The 24,653-nt window shown below is 44.4% G+C and overlaps 1 protein-coding gene across 1 annotated transcript in view; it reads left to right on the top strand.

Moving 5' to 3' along the window:
* Window positions 1-24,653, top strand: part of AKT1S1 (AKT1 substrate 1) — a 55,012-nt gene that overhangs the window by 22,584 nt on the left and 7,775 nt on the right. The window contains exons 3-4 of the mRNA XM_085616193.1: window positions 14,358-14,438; window positions 14,543-14,694. Coding sequence (XP_085472319.1) covers window positions 14,358-14,438; window positions 14,543-14,694 — 233 coding nt within the window. The remainder of the gene's footprint in view (window positions 1-14,357; window positions 14,439-14,542; window positions 14,695-24,653) is intronic.

A 24,653-nucleotide genomic window follows, 5' to 3' on the forward strand; every position in this document is an offset into this window, starting at 1 on the left:
CCCCTTCTCACTCTGCAAACACTTTGATCGATGTTGTCTCTTAGGGTCTCTGAGTAACAACTTTCCGCTCCCACCCTTACCTGTCTCAACCTGTCCCATATCTTTTTGTGCGTGTTTTTTTTAAATGTATTTATGGGGGGGGGGGCGGGTCGAAGGCTTCCTCCACAGTAAGAAGTACCTCTACTTCTGTTTCACCCATCCTCTCCACCCACATGCCCCCACCTCACCATTCTCGGAGCCGGTGGAGGTCTCGCAGTCAGAGATGACCTGCTGGGGTTTCGGCTGCATCCTCCTGGACATCTCCCTCCCGTGGGTGTCTGCTTTTGTTGCAACCAGGGTACCCCCCAAATGCAGTGGGTGCTACCTGAGGCGTCGGGTCGCGTTCAGTGCACTCCGCACTCTCTACTGTGGGAAGCTCTGAAAGAGGATACTGTCCCCTCCCAGCAGCCTCCTCCAGGCCCTATTGTGCAGCTAATCCCCCACCCCACCCTCCGGGGCCCTCGCTGGCAGGAGGAGGGGGCGTTAACCCGTCCTCTCCTGACCTCCCCCAGGCCAGGCAGCCAGCTGGCAATCCCCAGTTTGGATAGGTGAGATTTCGATACAGCGACCGCCGTTCTCTAGATGGCCTCTAGGCGCTAGGGGGTTGTAGGTGCTTCTGAAATGTGCAGGAATGACAATACTGGAGACTCGACCCCCACAAAGCATAATCATGATAATAACGTCAAATAAAATAGTTGTGTATCACTTGACAAAAGTCTACAAAGCGTGGCACATTTATGTGTGACTCAATGTCTTCATTTTATCTCCCTAGATTTTGAAGTTTCTGAGTCTGGCTAACGAGACTTCCATTTACCACAAGTTTGCAGCGGGTGCACGAACCCACTCAGTTTTCTTACCATTTTACGGTATCAGAAATAGTATGAATTGCCAGTAACCGATATTATGCTTGACAATCAGACTAGCATACATACAGGCAAGAATTGACAACCCTATCGTTTCCACTTCTTCTAGTAGAAAATATTAGTACGTTGTTTATTTGTAAGAGTAACAGTGCCAAGATGGCACCATGTTTGTTTTGAGAGCACTAACCTGAGGGCACTGCTACTCATCCATACCTCTCTATAATGTAAACATATAGTGTGCAGCCAGGCTGTGCGGGATCTGGTGTGTGAAGTGAGGGTGGGGATTTCAGTGTGTAGTGTTACACTGGGAGTGGAGAACATCTGAAATGACATTAACGATGACAAAATGGACAACATCCCTGATAACACCATAGTGCTGTACAGCACTGAGTACTGTGTGCATATGTATGGGTGCATACATGAACACAGCATAAGCCCTGGAGGCAAGGGTGGTTGTACATGTTGAAAGTTACTTGGCGCGGAGTTTACAAATCAGTAAAGTTTAGGGTGCAAGTAATTCTCCGTGGTAAACAACGTAAAGGGTGAGCGCGCCTGATGTGGGTAGCAGAGTTATGTTTCACAGTAGGTTGTGACTTAAAGCCAAAGCCTATTACAAACCAGCATTTGCAATACAATAGGTCTCTCCTTTGTGAGAGTTTGAGCTATTGTCATTGTAAATGACCATGCCTTTCATTTATGTGTTTTGAAAACCTGTAAGCTGTATGTAAACACGCACTTTGTACTAATAGTCCTTGTTTAGAAGAAGCAAGGCTGGCAGTAAAAGAGGCGCAGTTACTGCCAGCCTTGCTTCTCGTAAGCAATGACTATAAGTACAAAGTGTGTGTTTACGCACCGCTTGCAGGTTTTCAAAACACGTAAATAAAAGGCATTGTCATTTACAATGCCAATAGCTCAAACTCTAGCAAAGGCGAGACCTATTGCATTGCAAATGCTTGTTTTCATTTTTATAAGCATTTGCAATGCAATAGCTGTCGCATTTACAAGAGTTTGAGCTATTGGCATTGTAAATGACCATGCTTTTTATCTGTGTTTTTTAAACGGATAAATAAAAGGCATTGTCATTTACAATGCCAAAAGCTTAAACTCTCACAAATGCGAGACCTATTGCATTGCAAATGTTTTTTTTTTTTTGTGTTGTGAAAGCGCCTCATGCCGTGGTTTCACTTAATAGCGGCTGCACACCTGTCTTTAGATGCAGCTCGTATAAAGAAAGGGACGAGGCCGCCATTAATGAGAAATCGTGGCATGGAGCGTTTACCACAAAAAAATCCAAGTATGCAATACAACCCAAATATTAACAGCTGCTTAAAGGAACACTCATACGGATGTGCTCACAGATAGACCACCAAAATACATGCATGCATGGATACAGTCACAAACCGTACATAAATAAACAAAACGGGAATCCATATTTTAGACACCACCATCCAACTGAACCATTTTGTTGTCATGTAGTGGTGGTGAAATGCATGCGTGCACAGGGTCAGGTTGTCTACACAAATGAAACGTGAGGTGTGGTGCCGACCAAGGCTGAAGACCTATTTGCTACTTCGTCTGAGGTGGCGCGGACCTCCCACCAGATTGCCAAGTCAGGAAAAAGAACAGGCAATACTAACCGCGGAGGCCGATGAGGTTGCAAGTGCGTGCTGAGTCACAGCAACGGGCCTAAATTACTTGCGTATGTACCGAAAGGAAACTGTTTGGTTTTTAAAAAAATTTTTTTTTTTTTTGTTTTCTTTTTAGTTTAGCTTGGATCTACTCGACATTTCTATGCGCCCTTTTTGGTTGCAGGTTTTTTTTTTTTTCTAAGAACCTGCCGGCGAGCATATTACGTCAGGTTTAGTAATTGTATTTATATAGCGCTTACTACCCCAGACGGGGCATCATAGCGCTCTTCGAAGTACAGACCAGGTTAATTTCCAAACAAATGCTTTTTCTTGTAAAAGCACCCCCTGCACCGCTTTTCTTAGACTGGGGCTCATCTAAAGAAAGGGGCGTGGCCTCCATTGAAGTGAAAGCACGACATGAGGTGCTTTTAACCCCCCAAAAAGTAAACAAATAGAAAATAAAGACGTGGCCCCATTCGGCATGGCTGCCACTGTATCAGCATGGCGTGCTGTGCTATGGAAACCCATTTAACTAAATAGTGCTTGGAGGCTGTAATTAAAGCCTACTGAGTAACAACACATGTAACGGGGGGGTGTCCTCAGAGGAGGTTACAAAATGAGACCAGGTGGTACTAAGGAGGGATTACTAAGCCTATTGACCAATGAGAAGCCACAGTTTACAACGGACCATGACACAAGCCAATGAAAAATATGGATGGAGCTTTAAGGCGATACCTGAATACAGCTTGCCTTGCAGAGCAGCACATTGTGTTGCCAGGTTCAACCTAAAAATGGACTTACGGCTGTGAGCTACTCTGAAGGTGTGAACGAGCTACTAGTAGCTAGCGATCCACTGGTTGGAGACCCCCGAGTTGGAATGCAGCTGAAGATTGAGGCTGTGGAAGTTGGAGTATGGCAAGCAAAGTACAGCTGCAGCAGTTGGATCACTCTGTGAAGTAACTCTGAATGCATCTGAAAATGGTGAGATGGGTAGTCCCACACATGTCAGTAAAAGCATGTCCGCACAAGTGAAGATTCAAAGGAAGCTGCTTTGACTGTGGGCTATGCTTTGCAAAATGCCTGATGCTCTGATTTGTCGAATTAGTGCCCAGCAGTATCCCAGGAAGCCCACCTTGTTCCAACGGAATGTTCAAGATAATCGGAAACTGTTAAAGTATTGAACCATAGGTTTCCCCTGCGGAGGTTGAAGTTTCTGAAAGCACAGAGTCCAGTGTGTACTAGCAAACCGTTCTCCTCCCAGATAGAATGTAATAATTTTGTGGCACTAATATTCAATAGGATAGGGTGTGTTGCACCTCCATTTTGATTTTGGTCGCTTCAGCACAAAAATAAAATATGCATGTCACTATTAAGATGGTCTTTGATATTTCACCAAATAGGTTTGAAAACAAAGAACCAAAAAGGGCAGGAATCATACCAAAAAGATATAAAGCCAGTCAGTAGGCCAGCTCCAATAGTTGGAAAATAGTTTGCGGAAGTTGCTGAATTTCAGAAGCTGAATGGATGGTTTGAAGTGCAAATGCCTCCGTCGCAGATGTCAGTGGTACGACTTTGTAGTTAAAGCAGCTGTTCACTTTATACGTTTTATCATGCCACATATTCATTATGTCAACTCTTGGCCATGATTTTTATTCATTTATTGTATTGTCAGTAGCCTTGTATTCTGCAGTGAGTTTGAGGTTACTTATCTGTGATATTCTTATTTACTAAAGTGTGATAGAAGGATTGAAAGGCAGGTGTCATCAGGAGGATTTTCTAGTAATGCCAGGGCTTTAATTGGGATGAAAAAAGTGTGTGTGTGGGGGGGCTTTAAATGGGGCGCAGCCTAAAGTGTAATTGGGAATCCTTTTTAAGAGTCCTGGCCTTCATTAAAAAGGGTGCGGCTTAAAACATTTAATCTAACATCCTTGTACAACTCGCCCCCAAGAGCCTCAGAAAACGCTGTTTAAAAAAAATCACCATAAATGAAATAAAATATATAGAGGATATAGGTGGTTGAGTGCTTTCTGAGGCTTAATGTCCAGTGAGAAGTATATAGACTAGGTGGGGATGTAGTTCTATTTCTTGTGTGTTGTGTCCCACCCTCCTCCCCGAGCCTAAAAGTATATTGGGGGTGCCCTTTGTAACATATTCCTCCCCAGAGTGTGCCACCGACCAGTATTTTGGGGCATCTATTTGAGCTTTCTGTTATTGTATCCAGACATATCGGTCAATAAAAGATATGCACCTAGAACATGTCAAACCTGTTGGCTTTGCCAGTGTTTATTAGAGTTATTGAATAAATGAGCAACTGTGATGTGAATAATTAATTCGAATATAGAATGTTTATTTGGAAAATATGAGACTTTGAATTAAACATTACTAAGACTATGGGTAGAGGTCTTCAGAATGCATCAGTCACTCGATTCTTCCCTTAGCACCACATTCCTCTGCAGTATCTCAGTGTTAGACACGTGTCCTTTTCTCTACCACATCTTTCTGAAATCCTCCATCTGAATTTTCTCTCTCTCGCCCTCTCTCTCTCCCCCTCTCTCCCTCTCTCCCTCTCTGTGTTGTACCTCCATCACACACTTTTGCACAGAATCACAATTGGAATTACCACACATGACTATTGCTCTGCAGAGAAGCCATGGTTTGAATGAAGAAGTGTCCAGAACACCTTTATGACCCATTGACCAGCAGTGTGAGAAAACTGTACTGGCTTCATCCTAAACCCTAGAGGTCTCAGTTGTGATCCTTTATAAATACCCACGCACAACCTGAATTCTCACTGGCACCTAGATCTGGCGCTATGCTATATGAAAAAATTACAGAACATTCTGTAAAAGGAAAACGAAAGTAAGTAAAATCTGGTAAATGTTCACAAACTTGATGACTGATGTGAATCACCTTAACGGATTTTACAATTGTCATTCACAAATGTATTGTTTTTAGGTCTCGCCTAGCGTGGCAGCTCATGCGCTGCTCGCTTGGTGAGATTTATTGTTATTGAGGACTTTCAAAAGAGGGCTTGAAGCCCTGCCCCCTCATTTCCACTGGCTGGCGTCACTGTTTATGCTAAACGGTGGCCTGCCATTGGAAATGAGGGTTTTGGGTTCACGCCCTTTCGCCTCCGATCCGTACTCGGTGGCCTGCTTTGCTGCTGTCACAAAGCACTTTCTTATTTTTATGTGGCAATGTGTTTCTAATTAGAAACACATGGCCCCATAAAGACCAGAGATCCCCATGCTTTCGTGCTCTGGGTCAGTCTGACTAGGTCAACAAAAACGAGTCCTCGTGGCCCCAGCTGAAACCACTGGCTTGAATGAAGTACTGATCAAGCGCGAACATGAACACATGGATGGAAAATATAAAACAATTTTACTGTGTGTTCTTCGTACTTTGTGGTTTTCGAAGGACTGGATGTGTTTTTGACTTTTTGCAAAATAACATATTTTTTCATTCTGTATGCCGTGCTATCAAGTATTGCATTCGCCTGTATTTGTTTACATTGCATAGCCAATATGGAGTCCCAAGCACTACCATCTGCATGCGACTGGATATGAGAAATACCTGTTACCGCAGCTCTGCGAGGCAAACACATCCACATATTGCCCGTTTCATAAAATGCTTGGGTACGCTGCATTGTGTTAAGACGATATAATTCTGGCACTACCACTAATAAAACATCAGATGCTACTTTATTGCAGTAAGAAACCTAAACACTAACCCTAAATTATAAAAAGTAGATAAAGTTATTTCTTCCTGTTCTCAGTCAATGAAAAATTATGGAAAATGCGTCCAAGGCCGCTGTTCCTTCTCCAAAAAGAGAAATCCCAGTGAGCCTCGGCATTTATAAAGGCAAACCTAAAGGAGTGAAAATAAACGAAAAAGATAAATTGTAAGTTGAAGAAAAATGTAGGCTAACCCATCAGATACAATGAAATTTATATTTTTCTCTCGTCAGACAATGGAGACCCAAAGTGTAACCGGTAAGCATTCAAGAGGAATATGGACATTAATAATAATAATGCAGTAATGATACTTGCTAGTAGGCACACTCTGCAAAGCTAATTCTCCCTTTTTGACTTTAAGTGATAAGCATTACTAGAAAAGCAAATCAACTATAATCGAGCTCTCAATGATAAAAAGGTGAGCTGGCTCTCCAAGATTCGAATCGCCTATTGCTACATAGGCTCTCCACTCACTGAGCTACGACATGGAAACTCCTATGCCCCCGAACTTCTGTGCTCCCCCCCACCTCCCCCACCCCCGCCCCGCACTCCCCAAGGACCTTTCTGTACAGGAGAACACTAGATCGCCCAAACCTCGTTTTACCATCACTGCCGCATGCCCAACGATTTCTGTGTTCATGTACACGAAGGCGGACGCAACGCTGTTGTACATACTGCGCACTGCAAACTGCTGCTGCCGGCTTTCTTGCAGAAGGGAAACCTAACGCAAGCCCTGCAGACCCGCAATGGAGGGGCCGAACGCAAGCCCTGCAGATCCGCAATGGAGGGGCCAAACGCAAGCCCTGCAGACCCGCAATGGAGGGTACACACCCAGTCAAAATGTCAGTTATGCTGCACTGCACCAGCCAGCTGCAGCAGGGCAAGGTCCCCTCACCCACAGCAGAGCACAGGAAGGCTGCTATTATAGCATCAGGTGCAGCGGTGCAAGATCGCCTGGCGCGTGCAGTATGGCAAATGCTGTTGCAGAAACACTGAAAATATTCAGGACAAACCACAGCGCCAAACTAGAACGAAATCCGCATTTCATTTGTTCAAAGAACCAGAGTTTGGTATAAAAATAGCGAACGGTGTACTCGAGGGTAACTCTTAAATTGCAATTCTGCACACCAACTCTCTCCCCTCACCCTTCACATCAGGAAACCCCTGCTTGGCGCTTTCAGTTCTGTACTTCCACTTGAGGCTTTGGTACAAATAGCCATGAAGTTGCTAGGTTATAAGTAATCTGCCAGCACAGTTTTTCGGTTTGTGTAATCTGCATCGCGGTACTAGCCTGACTGCATTTCTAGTGGGGAGGTAAACGTACAAGCACCGGCATTTCTAGTGGGGAGGTAAACGTACAAGCACCGGAATACAAAGTGATGCGACTTAAAAGTCCAGGCTGGCAGAATGTGTACGCCTTGCATGGGCACCTTGGATCCTCTGAATACAATACATTTGCTGGTTGTGGATGCATTTTGTTGGTAATAGCAGGTAAAGATCGAGGTTTTGGAGCTTGCCTCACACAAACATACGAGTGTGAGGGTGACTTTTTATGGCCTTTTTATTTATTTTTGTTCCATTCAATCTCAGAAATCTTAGTGCTTTTGTCCGAGACTAACATGAAGTCCACATAAATGAGGTGCTGCCACTTGACGTCTAATTATAACATTTCTGTGACCTCACAGAGCTATGTGCAAAGGTCGCAAAACTACATATTTCATAAAAAGATTTGGGACGTAGGATTTAAAAAAAAAAAAAAAAAAGACACTCCCACCCGTTGAGTATCTCGATACGGCCTCGGTTAAGAAGTACGGTTGAATAAATATATATTCCCTTGATTTCTGAAGCGGGCAGGGGCCCTGAAGAGGAGTGCGCTTGCTGAGTGCGCATGAGGGCGTTTCATATACAGGGGCCTTCGGCTTGTTTGTTAAATGTGCCGTGTGTGCACTGAACAGCTCAGGCCGGCAGGGGGGAGGGGAAGGGATATGGGTTCATTGACCGCCAGAACCCTCGGTGGAGTCTCCGCTGCAGAGGTTCGTCGAAGCGCACACTGGAGATTTCACGCCTGAGGGGCACACCGAACTCCCTGCCTATGGTCGAGGTAACAAATTAAAATGATAGACCACATAAAATAATGAACTGCTATATGCTAATCATTCGCTTCAAGCACAGCCGGACCAGCTATTTTGTTACTCGGGCCTTTTCTCCGTCTGCTGCAGATTAGGGGCTGGTCAGCTTTTTTGCGTTAACACTAGTAAGCGTTTGGACATCCCCGTAGGCAAATGCTGTTGAGTAACATGCATTTGCATTTGTGAGATTTTGCGTTATTGGCATTGTAAATGACACTGCCTTTTATTTGTGTGTTTTGAACACCTGCAAGCAAGGACTAGAAGTACAAAGTGTACATAACTAAAAGGCATTGTCATTTACAATGCCAGTAGGTCAAAGTTTAGAAAGTGCGAAACCTATTGCATTGTAAATGCTTGTTATGTATAAAGCTAGGGGCCTGAATAGAAGGCCTGATGGGGTTTTTAATTGCTGTTGGGTCTGAGACCCAGAGGGACCTGCCCCACTTGAAGCACTGAGTAAGGTTAGATTTCAAATGATTGTAATGAATAAATATGGCCTTTCAAAGGAGTAATTGTCCTAAAGGTTTATTGCATTAAGATGTGTTAATGTTAAGCAAGCTTCCGTTCAGCCAAGAAATGGAATTGAAAATGGAAATTCTGAACTTGTTGTAGGAATGTATATGCATTCATGCCATCCGTGAGCTGTGTGTTTCTGACCGGCTTACAAATGAAAAGCAGTATAGGCTGAGAAATGACTATACAACAGCCATATGAGGTGTCAAACTTTTGCCACAGAAACAGGCGTCCTCTGTGTTTCATCTAGAGAAGGCTTTATAATTCCTCTTTTAGGAGTCGTTGATTGTCTTGCAGGAACATTAGAAGTGTAAGAAACTGGATTAATTGGGGTAAGAGACTACCCAATTCAAGGATTATGCAAAAACAACAATTTATGGACCGAATGCAGCACAATGTCATACATTCACCCTAGTAGAGATCTGGGCCTAAAGCCATCGTTTCTTTTCTCCCCATGCCATTCCAGTTTGAACCCAGCCATATGCAAATCAGTCTTGACCCTGCGCCCAATGGAAACAGTCCAGCCTAAACTGCCAGGCCCTCCCTGGACTGGAAACCAGCATCCTAGGACCAGTTTCGGGGTTTCACCCCTCATTTTGTGTGTGTTATAATTTTTTTGAAACCTTTTAAGTAAAAATGGTGCCAAAAAGCAAACTGGCTCATATAATCAATTATCTCTGTAGATCAGGGACTAGGTGTCATTTGAGGCTGTCCGCGATGGAGTGCAGGTCAGCCAAACCTACCAGGCTCGCCCTGATCATAGATTTTACCTTCTGACTCAGTCCTTTATTTTCTACTCCACTACAGTACACTTTTTAACTCCTTTACCCCCCCCCCCCCCTCTCCTCAGGACTTCAGGCGAGGCATCTACAGACTTCCAAGGTCTCGGGCAGAGGCCAACAGCAGTGTCCAGTCTAGGTCAAGTTGCCACTAATCAACTAACTAGGCACTTTTGGAAAAAGGCCTGTTGCAGCTTGTAATGTCAATGTAGCTGCACAGGAGTGTAGCTGTTTAACCCTTGGAGCCCACTTCTTTGACCTGGGTACAAAATGCAGTAGGTTCAGTCTTTCAGGGCTCTTCACAGGTCAGTCAGCAGGTCTAGAAAATGTTATGAAGAGGGTTCCTGGGATGCCACATTTATGCCTGGCAACAGCTTATTGGTGGCTCCTCCCTAACCAATGGGGTAAAAGTTCCCAGGAGTAGCCCTATCCATGTTTGCATTGGTTCCTGTTTGCCTTACTGCAAATTAGCCCAAAATGCCATGTGTCTGAGTATTTTCAAGATGGAGAAAGTCTTCAACCATACTGGACTTGGACTCTGAGGGCTGGGTGTGTGTGGGGGTTAGTATACTGTGATCTCCTAGTGTCCCCCCATATCTAAAACTAACATCCAGTTTGTGTTTGTTATGGGTACAGAACCTGCTTCAGAGAAAGAAGTCTGATAGGACAAAAACAAGGCCCTTTAGCAACCAGACCGGGGATCCACAAGTATTGTATTAGTATCCTGTTCTCTCACTTTCAGGTGTGCCTCTAGTGTTACGTGTGGCTTAAAAGACCTGCCAGTAGGGATTTGACAGTGTGGTGTCACAGAATGTCCACAGCTCCCATTTTGACTATTCTGTGGTGTTTAGAGGAGTCGTCTTTGCCCATTCAGGTCAATCTATTGTTTGTTCCTGGGAGGCATGTCTCCTCTTTCAAGCCTATTCAATGTATAGCACAGGGTTCGAGCTGGCAGACGCTTACACTAACTAGCCTTCTGATCAATCCAGCAGATAAAGGGTAGTTTTCTAAAGATTACTTTTCCTTAATATTTATTCAAAAGTTTGTCTTCACTATTGAATTGGGTTTTAAATAATTAGTAAAATGGTGGTTTAATTTTTGTAGCTGGTCCCATTCCAGAGATAAATTAATAGTGGTTATAAACGGCAATCTGTTTTTTGCATAGGACAGCTAGGCCTGTCACAGTGAATATGGCTTTTTAAGGCCTTGAACTTTTGGGACAGGATAAAATAAATGTTCTACATGTCTCACTTTTCCATACCATGCACCCTACCTTGTGGGTTGCAAAACTTACATAGGGATAACTAATATTTAAAAGTGAGGTGTTTAACTGTCGCATCTTGTTTTTGTAAAAGTGCTGCAGTCCACATATATCATGCCATGACTGTATTACCGCGCTATATATACTGTGACTTCATAGAAAAGCTAAATACGCAAGTCAGTGATTAGTCTATTTCACCATGTTTTAAGAGTCGGTGCACATACACTGGGCACTGGACAGCAATAAAATGGTAAACCTGTGGTGATCACACATAAAGGAAGATTTCATACAGTAAGGAAGAAGATGGCTGTTTAATTGTTCAATCGATGATTAAGGACGCCTATGCAAGTTTTTTTGTATCCTTTATCTTTCAGCTTTCTGGTTTCTTTCTGTAGCCTTTCTATGGATAGGCTTTTTATTTTTAAATTGTACTGTATAAACTATTCCAGCTATGAACCTTCCATTTATCACAAGACGTGGGCCTAAAAGAAAATTTACTGAAATCCATAGCTGCCATTCTTTGAAACATGTTTTCCACAGGAAAGAAAGTGCAAGAGTAAGGACGAGTGTGGAGTGATTTCGGTTTATAAGCTGGATATGATTAGGTGTCGTATTTGACAAAAGGTCATTTAGCAATTATTGAACTAAATGGTTTGCAGTCCTAGCCACTTTTCAGAGGACAGGCAAGGCAGTCCTGCATGCAAAAAAGTACGAATTGTTTGTCAAGGCAAGTATTTCCCAAGTAAATTCATGGAACATCAACATCATACACCACATCTTTAAGCATTGCATTCTCATTTTTTGTGCTAATAAGAATTTCAGTAATTCCATGAATGAGAGAAAACAAATACACAGAAGCTTACAGAACCAGGTCAGATACCAGACTCTAAGACCTGCAGAATTTCTAGATGTTTGAAGGTACACTTTCATTGGCATAAATAACTTACCTGCCTCACTGGTCGGGTAAACAGATCAAACAACTTAATGTTCAGTTAATAGTAGGAGCCAGTACCAATGGGCAATGTTGGAGAAAATGCTAATAGAGTGCAAATTCATATCAAAATTATGTTCCACCATAGTACTAACCAAACTAGAATCGTTAGGCATGCAGTATCACAAAAAGCTTGTGGCATCCAGGAAGGAATCTACATTTCAAATGTGATGCTATATTGTTTTATTGAGGCTATGAGTGTAAAAAGTGAATTTTCAATCTTTGTGTGAATTTTTTGTGATACATATAGTACTGATATTTGTGCATTGAACTGGTATAGAAAGATTTTGTGAAACTCGGCCATTCTTAATTCTCAGTTTGTTAAACAGATGAAAGATGGAGGCAGCAAGAATATCAATACCGCTCCCTTTGTTGCTTAGGAAAGTCTATTTTCCTTTCCTACCAAGGCTTTTTTCTCCTCTATTTTGTTTGAGTGGGAAAGTCAACCTTTCACTTGACAGACGCTATATACACTTGTTGACAATCCACTAGATGTGCAATAAGATATTGTTTTTTTTCTTCAAGACTTAATTACTACTGGATTGTCCAGTGAAATTGGAAATAGGTTGTTCATTTTGGTGTGCCATTCAAAGACTATTTAACAGAATCCTGTGTCTGATCCTGCCCACTCGAATTCTCCTTGAATCTATGCTGTGTACTCCACTGTTAGTCTGGAATCGCCATGGTTCTTGCTCATTACGGAGTCAACACCAGCATGTCTAACGCCTATCACATCTTAGCCACGTAAAAAAAAATGCACTTCTTTACACTAACATTGTTTCTTGGCCATCCTTCTCTGATTTTAATACTGCATCTACGAACAAAGATTTGTCACTGTAGCTGGTTTTGATTATTTTTTTCGCATTTTTTTTTTTAACGTGTTCTTAAATATTGAATTTACACAGAATTCCACAAATGGTCTGTTGACAGAATATTCTCCCCCGACAGATCCTTCATGCTTATTCTTTTCATATACAATGGAATTACTTAACTAGAACATGACCTAGACTGCCTTTCAGCATTCTAGGATCAATTTCCCGGCTCCCCCCCCAACATTGTTTTGGTTTTTTAATACCCTCAGTGCTCTTAGGCTACGGCTCTGATCTTTCTTTGTTTTTGATGCATATGTAGTGATTTTGTTCCTAGGTCAACACTGTCTGTTTTTAGAATAATTAAAGCCCATACTTACTCCTAAGCAACCTTTTAGATTAGTTGCATAACGAAATGAACACATTTCTATTTATTGCAGATTGTGGCACCCTGGAGGGAAAGCTTGGTTCCTCTGTGCCCATCTGTCCTTTTCTCTCACTTGACAGCATAGGGGACCAACTCCATCCCTCACTCTGAGGCAACTCGAGGCATTAAGCATCCACGTTGTAAGCAAAAGTATAGGCATTGATTTAGTAAAAAAACAATGTTTTTTTTTTTTTTTAAATCAATGTCTTTCAAGTAGGTCCCGCTCACTTTGACCTCTTATGAAAGGAATGTTGTAGGGTGAGCAGGGTTTCTCACTGTACTTTCAGATTGACCATGCTCTATGTATCGCCAGGCAGAGCATTCTTCCCTGCACCGAGCCAACTCAGACTTAACAGACAATCTTGAGTTCGGTGTGCCACCCACATGTCTGCTGTGCTGGACAACTGTCGGTGAGCTTAAATTGCTCTGAAACCTGTCATGGAGAATAGAGGATTGCCGTTTCTAATGTGAATGAGGAGGAGGCACAGAGAGAAATGGAACAGCATAATAAATGATGATGCAGTCTAACAAATCCTGCACAGAGCGTCTGCTGGAAATTAAATAACATTAAGTGAATTTTAAATGTCTTAAATAACATTTATTATTTAATTAATTGCATAAATTGAAACAATAGATCAAAAAAACTTTTCTTATTACCTGGGGCCTAGGTCTTCTGTGCTTCGAACTGTGGCCTAAATTAGCTTACAAAGCAAACCCGGGGAAGAAGAGTCCACCTCTATTGCTCTCCTTACCATGCCTTAGCTGGAATAATATATATAGAAGGGAGTTGTTCTGGTTAATCTGTGTACATTGAATATACATATATATTTTTTTTTTTCCCCAGTAGTGAGCTTTATTTCTTTTTATTCATTTCTTTTTATTTCTTTTTATTTATTTTTAACGGATTTGTTTCTGTGATACCTGCTGCTTCAGCCCTTTAATGCATGTATAACAAACCTGCTAGAGTAAATCCAATAGGTCTGTGATGCCCGGAAATAATGCTTTGCCTCTTCGCACAACAGTGATGAAAAGACTTCTAAACTTTCAATGTATGAATGCCTTGTGGCCCTTTTTTCTTTTAAATTCGTTATTCAAACTACCGGCAACTACTAGTTAAACGCATCATAAAAGGATGTAAAGCTTGATGTAGACAATTGCTGACCCATCCCTGTGTTTTGTTTTAGGAATGTTTGTGATGGATGAAGATTCCACTAGTCAGGAGTGTGAGCCCTTCTTTGAGTCTGACCAAGAGGAAAGCACAGACGGTAAGTGGAGAATTTGCTTATTCTGGCATGATTTTGAATTGGTTAACTACAGATTTGGAAGCAAATGATATGTTATTGAGTGTTTGTCTCTTCTTGTTTTTAAGATGGCAGTCTAAGCGAGGAAGTACCTGGTAACCCACCCTCTCAGTCTGCATTCCAACAGTATGCCAAGTCGCTGCCAGTGTCTGTGCCAATCTGGGGATTTAGAGCAGCACAGAGCCACAACCATAAGTCCTCGGATGACGAGAGTGGGAAGGTAAGGATTCGTTCTCTTTTTGGTAGTGTAGGAAGGGGCAAGTAGTAATTTAAAAAGGGAAAAAAAAATCTTTTTTTTTTTTTGAGGTTTTATAACGGAAAGTTTACATTCTGTGAAGGACAAGCAGGCGAGAATTATGTATTTCTTTCTAAACTTTGTTTCTCCAGCAGCCTTCAACATTTAACAGAAAACTTACCTTTCCCATGGCCACCGGGACAGGAACAAGAAAACTTGAACCAATTGGAGTCCATTGTGTATTATATAGTCTGTCTTCCTACCCTACGCTCCCTATTTCTTCTTGTGACATTGACCATAATCTCTGCAGTCTTCACTCCTGTTTGGTGTTCAGTCCTTAGGATAAGTGTCCCCATCCTACCCTTGTAATCCATGTTGCCTACAATACCAGAGTTCGTTCATTTGGAAACCTCTTAATTCTAATACCACAACTACTTCAATTCATTAAAATTAAAAAAAAAAACTGATACCTATAACTTGTGAGGCCTTCCACTTGTACCTCATGTGCGTAACTTGTACCAGTTCCTTTATTATGGACGCAATACAATCCTTGTGATCGTCTGCTGGGAATAATTCTCGTCTCCATGTACTTAATAGAACTGAAACTTTCTGTTACGTAAGCTAGGGAATTTTATGTTCAGTGCCTGGACAGGAGGTGAAGATTATTCTTATAGGTCTATCCACCACCAAGGATGCCATGTCTAAAACTAGCTTGAAATAAAACGTCTTAAACTTGGAGTCTGAGGACCATTCTGCAGCACTGATTATATCTTCCAGTGTTGCACTTAATGAGAGAACTTTGGCGGCCATAGTCCCTCTTAACGGAGTAAGCACCAACATTGCTGTATCTATGCCTGCATCGTCCATCGTACCCACCTTGCTATGGTTGGGGAGGTACCCACCTTGAAGAGCTTTCTAAATAGAAACCAGGAGTTGCCATTCTACTGGAGGCCGCAATTCTTTCTTCATGTTCTCATAAGCCTAAAGGCATCTTACCACACACAGTTTGGGTATTTTGTTAAAAGCTGAATATTCAATCACTCTAGAGTTTAATTTTGTCCTCCTTGAGATATGAAAGGTCTCCCCATCGGAGGTAAAAACCCTACCTGAGATGTCTAGACCTCAAATACCGGATACCCTTCGGCATGAAACAGCATATTAACATGCCCATCTTACCTGATAGTTCATTCCTGGAGAAATGCTAGTTATTTTGCCGTGACAGAAAGATTGAGTACCTTGGTGACATCTCACAGGGAAGAACACCTCCGTTCCAGATACTGGGGACAGTTGAATGCCCCATATCAATTTATTTATCAAAGGGTCCCCCCTCCTCACCTCCTACCCAAACTGGAGAACCATATATTGGGAGGTGACCTATAGAAATGGCTGACCTGAAGGTATTAATAGACCTATAGGCCATGCCATCCATGGCCAAAGAGGATAAGATGTTCAGAACTTGGACAACATCGGACTTCATGGGATCTGTACTCCTTTGAAGACACTAAAGTAGCCATCTCATCCTATCTGGTCTATAGCATTTGACTGTGCCTTCTGTCCATGCTCTGCCAGTAATCGCTAAGCCTTCTACGGAAAGTCCTGGAATTCTCCATCTTTCCCTGCATTTCTCTATGCCACAAGCTGTAATTTTCCCTGCAGCACCAGATGGTGAGGGTTCCCAAGGGCATCTCTGTGAAGATTCTGCGATTAGGGTCAACAGATTAGAGAATTTCAGGAAAGTCCATCAGGACTGGTAATCAAACATGCTATCTCCATATTTGTGTGATCAGCGCTAGGGCTGCACCTAGTCTTCGCACTTGTGTCAACCGTCGCATGATCCTTGTTAAAGGGGGTACGTCATAATCTCGTTCCTGAATCCAATCTCGTAGGAAGGCATGCACCATCTCAGCGAGGGGATCTGGTCTCCAACTGAAATACCTATGTGTCTGATACAGTCTCAACCCAAAGAGGTCCACTGTGAAGGGCACCCATCTGTGCTTTATCGTCAAAAAGAACACTGGATCTAGTTTTTATAGGTTTGTCTTGCTAATTTCTGGAGCACCAGTCCGCCGCTCTGTTAGCTTTGCTGGAGAGATATTCTGTTGTGACAGTTTTGTGCAGGCAAAAGGTACAAAAGTCCCTGGCCTGGTCTGCTAGGTGCTTCGATTTTCACCCCACTCCCTCCCCCAAGATGGTTGATATATCCTTTCTAAGCAGTTTATATGGAACTGTTGCTCTTGAGCTGACCACTTTCCTCCTTTGTAGGACTCTACACCATGTGTACCAGCCTATTTTGCTGTCATATGACTATCACAATGTCCAGGTCCGAACCGAATATCTCTCTTTTGTTCTACGGCTCTGTGATGCAACTTCCATCTCATTTCCTCCTTGACTTCAGTCAGAGGAACCATCTTTGATTGTCAATCCTTTGCGGAGATGATCAGCTTGGAGTCGTTGCAGATCCCTGTAATGGAACAGGTATGGCAATCTCGCCTGTATTGAGGAAGACCATACACCCACCAGGTTGGCAATCTGTTTGTGAAGTAGAGTGCTTCAAGAGCATTTTGCGCATCTCCCGACAGATCTTCAATATCTTCTGGGAGAGTAAGCTCAATGTCTTTCCTTTGTAGTCTGTGACAAACCCCAGGAATGTAAATTTGCTGAGCTGGCATGAGAAGCGACTTAATTTTGTGAAGATAAAGCCTAGGTCTTCCAGCAACTGTACCGCCATCTCAAGGTGTTCTGACAGTCTCTTGGGGCAATGGTGATTTTGTCCAAGTAGACTATTCAGCAGATTCTCTGTGATCTCCGGTTTCAGTAGTTTAATAAAAAACACGGCGCCAAAGACTGGTCGATTTGGTACTGTCATGATTTTGACCACTTAACTTATCCACTGGAATTGCAGAAATCACTAATGAGGCGCATAGATGGGGGAATGGGGGGTAGGGTGACCGCCAAGCATGTGTCTGTTAGATCTAGCTCCATCATCCAGTTGTTGGGACACAGGTCCCTCAAGAGGTGGGTGGCCTTCGTTTTAAAGTGCTGATATGCCAATAAATCAACCACTCGTTGAATTCTTGTTTATCACCGTCTCTGGCTGCTGACTTTTTTATTTTTTCCACCATCTTTATCAGAAGAGAGCAACGCCTTGCCTTAAATGGGGCACTGCTCGGGTTCCCCAAGAAATGTATGGCTCTCTAGGCCCAACCTGACGGACGTCTGGGGAATTGAGGGAACCTGATTACTTGGCTGCCTCCGGCCATAAACAGGGTTTTTGTGAGGGGCCTGTGACATCTAACAATTTTTATTCTGACCCGACCGCCAAGAGTGGTTGATACCTTTCTTCGGATCCTGAACATGCTTCTCCAAGACAGTAGCCATTCTAGCATCGATTTACAGGTTCATGGCGACCTTACCTGCGAGGAAGGGTTCTCACCTCCTCCTTCTCTAGGGGTTTGCAGAGGTGGTTAGTTACTTACGTGGCCACGATGTCTGCCTGCAACCATTTAGAGGAGTGTGGGTATTGTAGGCTTTTCCAGGTCATAAATATCTGAGTTAGAGGCACTAGGTCCCTGAGGGTTAGACTGTAGTGCCTGAGGTTGTGTCTTGAGACGGGCGCCAAGATCTGGAAGGGCCCGCCTATCCCTCTGAATCTCCTTTGGAGTAGTCATCGTCCTAATTCGGGGTGTACCCTGGAGAGACTGTCGTCTGGGTGGTTCCCTGAGTTGCACAGGAGTGTGATAAGGCCAATCTTTTGAAGGTGTCCAGAACAATGCCTTGCTCACTTTTTGGGTCTTTGCAGTTTACCATGCTGCCCCATAAACTGTGGGGGGCCCAGAGGGCAGGGATGCTTTAAACTGAACTACAGGGGGTCTGGGAAAATGTAGGCTAGCTGCATTTGCTTCACCTCAAAGGGCTCCGAGGTGGATTCTGCCGCTAGGCCTCACCACCTCACAGAACTTTATCGGAAGGAAGGATGGAAACTGATTCCTCCTCTGTAGGCACCCTCTCCTTCTTGTAGCATGATTGTCTTACAGCAGCAGTAATGTTTCAGGACCTGGAGCATGTGGCACGCTTCTAAGTATGTACTGCTGGAGCGAGCCAGTTGATGTAAGTTCAAAGGACACTTGGGGTTCTAGCCCTGGGACGATTCAGCCATTCGATTACTTGACGCAGGCTTGTGCTTTGTCCCAGCAGTACTGTGCACCATTGTGCTATACAGTGCTAAATACTGACCCAAGCTCTTCCTGCGTAGACAAAGGTCCTGTGAGTACAGTCCCCCATTGGGTGTTTAGCTTCTGGGCTGCGCAGGGAGGGCTGAGGTTTCATGGCGGGCGATACGTTCCCGCCACAGGATTGAAAGTCCTGCACGTTGACTGCGGAGCTTAGAGACTTACATCTACAGTGAGGCGTGGGCAGTTGAGCACCCTCTGGTGTGCTGCTGGCTCAACCTGTCCTGCCGCACCCGCTCAACTGTTTCATACAACTTGCATGGAGCCCTGAGTGCGCTCACGCAGTGTCTGGCTGTGAAGAAAAAATGCCGGTTAGTGCCAATCGCAGAAATCAACACCACAATTACAGTTTAATAACAGAGCTGCCAATACTCCTTTTAGGACTGCTGGAGCAACTAAGAAAGAGGGAGCATAGAGGTGGAAGATGGTCTTTATAATACACAATGGACTCTGATTGCTTGAAGTTTTTCTTGTTCCTTTTCATGGTGGTTCATGGGGAAAGCCACGTTTTTGTTAAATGTTGAAGGGTGCTGGAGAAAAATAAAGCTGAGAAAGAATAGCATAATCCTCACCTCCTGGTCTTGTCATAATATGGAAAGACCCCACAGTCATACATTCTAACAGTAGACTGCAAATAATGGGATTACTCCTAGGCAACCTCACAAAAAACAGTAATTGAAGAATGCTACTCCAAAACCTCTTAACTTCTCCAATGCTTTTCACCGGGCACTGAAGCAACTGTCTCATAAATGGAAATTTGGTACTTTCACCTATAAATATGTGTGAAGTTAAGCTGCGTAATTTGGTACACTTCCAATAGCACATTTTATTTTTAACTAACCTGTATCCCCATTACCACTCTTGATCACAGTATAAAGAGATCTGTTTCTGAACTATTATAGTGATGACTATAGGTCATCTCCTATAGGAAACCGCAACAGTTTCATATCCCAATTTATTGATCTTAGCATATCAGATTCTTAACATATTTCTTTATATTCTTAATTTGAGCTTCTGCCGAAAGTTGTGTTTCCGACGTCCATCTCCTCATTTGTGGAGTGGAAGCGGTTTTCTAAGATAATGCAGTTTGTGTCTTGGCGATCAGCCTAACAAGGTCAATAAATGTGCTTTTAACTTGCTTTGGTTTTATGATGCGGCATAACTCTCACCACACCTGTTCTATGGTTTAGATTCACTCTGCCCTTTACTTTAGTCTCTGTTTTTGGCAGTTTCCCAGTAATATTTCAACTCTGAGCAGTCCTATGCTATGAGTATAGAATAGACCTCTGCTGTCTTATATCTTGGGCATATAGTTGGCAGGTCCTTGTATAGTTTACACAGGTGTCAAGTGGTTAAATATGTTTGGTGAAGATAGTTACATTTGATCTATTTGAACTATGCTATTCTGGATGCACTGGTCATAAAGCCACTCATTCTGGCCCCTTCTTATTTTGAGAATGTGAAGTCCAGGTCACTCTCCTGGCCTTACTTGTGCGCTTTGAGCACCGGAGGGGCATTGATTCTCAAAACAAAGTATAATTGAGTGACTACTTCTTGTCCTTTACATAACTAACAGTGTCTTCAATACTTTTTCAGTGGGCGTTACGTTGAATCCACAGCCCCATGTTATCCTCTGTTAGTTGACTGTGTGAGAAATCGTCTTGCTGCAACAGTGTGCCTGCCAAAGCCCATAAAATGACATGGTTTACCGGTTTCAAATAAGTCTCTAATGTAATGAATACATTCTGTCGACCAATCTTCTTGATTTGTCCCCACACCTTTGTCTCAAACCTAGGACATGACGATAGCAGTAACTATCTGGGGGCAATGCTATCTTCAGTTTCACTATTTTGAGATATCTGGCCCATGGTCTTCTTGCTGTGTCTACTCACAAGTAATGGGCATCTCCCTGGAGAGTTCTTTCCCTCGATGGTCATTGTATAGACATTTGAATTAATGCTTGATCTACAAATCTTGTCTCTGCTGTTAACTGCATGGTCTTCTATCTTGCCACCCAAGGCTTCTATCCTGCTAAGTAATAGTGCTGCAAATCCGCTACTCCCAGATCACGTTTAGGTTTCTTTTCTCTGTATTATTTTCAAGTGAGTGGCAAGTTCTTGAAGAGGTTTCAGGATAAGGGTTCAGGACTATTCAGGAAGTATCAACTGAGCCTGGGTAAATTTTAGCTAGAACTAACCTTCCTGTGAGCAGTACTAAGAGGCCCTTCGAAACGGCATTGACCCATAAAAAGCAATTAACGCGCCTTTACTTTTTAATTTTTTTTTAAAATTTGTATTTTATTCTTTAATTTGTATTTATTATATTGCCATCCATTGCATCTTACATTGCATACCAGTTGTAGCTAGCTATGTTGACATTATGGCAATACTCTCTCTTAATGGAAACAGTTTGGATTTGGCCCCCCTGTTTGTTCGCAACCCTGACAAATGACTGAATGGGTCAAATATTTACACAAGCTTTGGTGTCCTAGGCACCTCCACTGCAAGGGTTCAAATCCACCCTACGCCCCCCGTATTTTTTGGAGGGGAGGAGTTGGCTGCACCCAGGAAGGTGGCAATATGTTGAGGGTTCAGGCTGGTGCAGCTGAAGAGCCTGTACCGGGCATACTTGATGAGGGTGTTGCTGGCAAGGCCCGGCTGTGCAGAGACCGATCGATGCTTGCACAATTCAGACCTAAATGGTACCTTTGCGCACACATTCTGGGCCTGCCCAGCGATATGTCCCTTTTGGCTGGCGGGGGGAACAGTGCCTTACAGTCCTAGATGGCCTACAGGACCCAGTCACAGGAAATATTGGCAATTCTTGATATTTGGGGTAAAATGACGCTGCAAAGATTCTGTAGGGTGGGTCTCATGGTGGCAAGGAGAAAAATGCTCCGAAAGTGGGGCTTGTCGCAGCTTCCAGACTTTGAACAATGGAAAATAGACATGGATTGGTGTCCACTGATGGAGAAACATATGTTCGAGGCATATGAGCTGCAGATTGTACACTTAGCATAGATCGCCATCTGGTGTTGGGCCCGGATGTTTGCAGTTTGTTTTTGTTCTTTGGACAGTCTTCGGAAGTCACGAGTTCGGTGACTCCTCCTTCGGTCCGTACTGCGCATGGGCTTCGGCTCCATCCTCGGATTGTTTTTTTCCGCCATCGGGCTCGGATGTGGTACTTCGTGCTCCGGCTTCGAACTTCTACGGTTCCAGCCTCGACGGAAAATCCTCGTTCTTCGAGTTTCTTCATCATATCTTCATCTCTCGAAGCGGCACTTTTCTCCATTCCGTACATTGGCACCGGCCTTCGGGCCCTCCTCGACTCCGGTCCCGGCCGATGGAAAGGACTCCGTTCAAAAAGTGCCCAAAATGTGGGTCTAAATTTCCCCACACCGACCTCCATCAGGTGTGTAACCTTTGCCTCTCTCCAGAATACGAGGCCAGAGACTGCCCCGTCTAAGTCTTTTCGATCAAAAAAGACCATCCGGGATCGAAGAGCTCGACGCACCATGGCGCACTCATCGACCGCAGCTCCACCGGACATCTTCGGAGACGACGTCGAAGCTTCGGGGCAACTACACACCGAGCAGGAGGACAACGTCGTCAGCGCTTCCGAGGCCGACGACTCCGACGTGGAGGACATCACACCGGCGCAGCGGGTCGTGAGTACTGTACCCCCCTCCCACCCCCGCGCCCAAAACCAAAGAGACTCAGGTTACACCCTCGCCTGCAGGCCTGGGTAAAACCAAGCACACAGCTTCCATCACCCCACCTTCGGGCCCGGTGTCGAAGCCTCAAAAGTCTCACGGCAGCTCGGGCTCGAGCCAGCCAACGCCTGGTGCCGAAAAACACCATCCGGCATCGAAGAAAGTGATACCCAGCTCGACTCCGAAGCCACCGGTGCCTAAGCCTGGACTCTCGGTGCCGACCAAACACATCTGTCGGCACCGACGCTCCGGCGCCGAAAACTCCTTCGACGCCGAAAAAACCGGAGGCTCCAAAAAAGCATGGCGCACAGAAACCATCCAAGCCCTCGGCTCCGAAACCATCGGTGCCAGCGGACGATTCGGCGCCACTGGATCTGTTTACACCAGACCCTTTGCAAAAGACTCTATTTAAAGATCCAAAGACTGGGCTATTGACTTTAATTATCAAAAAAAGACGCCTTGACACTCCGGCTCCTCCTCCACCACCCAAGCGGAAGGACTCTGCTACTTCTCCTCTCAGAGTACCTTCCCCACTACCTCCTCCTCTGCCTCCTCCACTTCCTCCACCCCCTCCCCCTCCTTGGTCTCCGCCACCCTTACCTCATCACTCCCCGACCCCCGTCCCCAGATCCGGATTACGGGGATCCAGATTATGACCCAGCGGACGCCCCAATGGACCCCACTCCACCGGGGACCCCAGACCCATGGGAAGACTACCAAAACCCGGACATACGGGATGTGCCTCAGGACGACCTATACCCATCCAGGCCGTCTCCTCCAGAGGACTCCTTAGGGTTTCACCACTTAGTGCAGAGAGCAGCACACTACCATGGGGTGGAAATGCATAGTGAACCAGTGGAAGACGACTTCCTACTGCATACATTTGACATTCAGGACAAGTCCACATCTATCTTGCCCATGCTCAAAGGTGTCACCAAGCATGCTGCAGAGGTGTTCAAAGATCCCGTCAGGGCCAGGGTATTGAACCCTAGAATAGAAAAAAAGTATAAGGCGGCACCCACAGACCCTGCATACATTAAGGGCCTTGCTCCCTTAGATTCCCTAGTTGTGTCCACAGCTAGAAAGCGGGCTAACTCCCAGTCCTCCGGAGAAGCCCCCCCGCCGGATAAAGAATCCAAACTTTTAGACGTGTCTGGCGAACGCACCGCCTCCCAAGCTGCAAACATGTGGCGCATTGCAAATACACAAGCGCTACTTGCGCGCTATGACAGAGCACACTACGACGAGCTTGAGGCTCTTATCCAGCACCTCCCCGAAAAACACAAACGCAAAGCTCATGAACTAATACAGGAGGGCAAACTAATTACTAACGCCTCCATTAAGTGTCTAGAGCCATAAATACTAGTGTCCTGCTTTGTCGTCATGCCTGGCTCAGGATCTCAGGGTTCAAGCCTGAAGTCCAGGCGTCCATACTAAATCACCCCTTTGACCAGCAAACTCTCTTTGGGCCAAAGGTGGACGAAGCGTTAGAAAAGATGAAAAAGGACACAGACACAGCAAAGTCTATGGGGGCACTACAATCACAGGCCCCTAAACGCTCCTTTCGACGCTCATCCTTTCGTAGCACAGGCAGAGGCTACTCCACCGATAGCGCCTCTACCTCCTACAAGTCCCCTCCTCAAAATACCTTTTCAAAGGGCTACCAAAGGGGTGGTTACAGAGGCAACAACAATAAGGGCGGGGGCAAAACGAACACCACCCGTTCTGCCACCCCCCCCCGCACAATGACTCCCCTTCCCTCCCCCCAGACCATCCCACTCCGGTCGGGGGCAGACTGCAAAACTTTATCCACGCATGGGAGTCCATAACATCGGACAAATGGGTGACCCAAATTATTCGGTCAGGGTACTGTCTCGAGCTAACATCTACCCCACCCAATATGCCACCAAGACACCGTCCAATGTCTCAAGAACATTCCACACTACTCAAACAGGAGGTGCTCTCCCTCCTCCAAAAACACGCTATAGAGCAGGTCCCCGTCA

Source organism: Triturus cristatus, chromosome 7 (genome assembly GCF_964204655.1).
Source record: "Triturus cristatus chromosome 7, aTriCri1.1, whole genome shotgun sequence".
Taxonomy (NCBI): domain Eukaryota; kingdom Metazoa; phylum Chordata; class Amphibia; order Caudata; family Salamandridae; genus Triturus; species Triturus cristatus.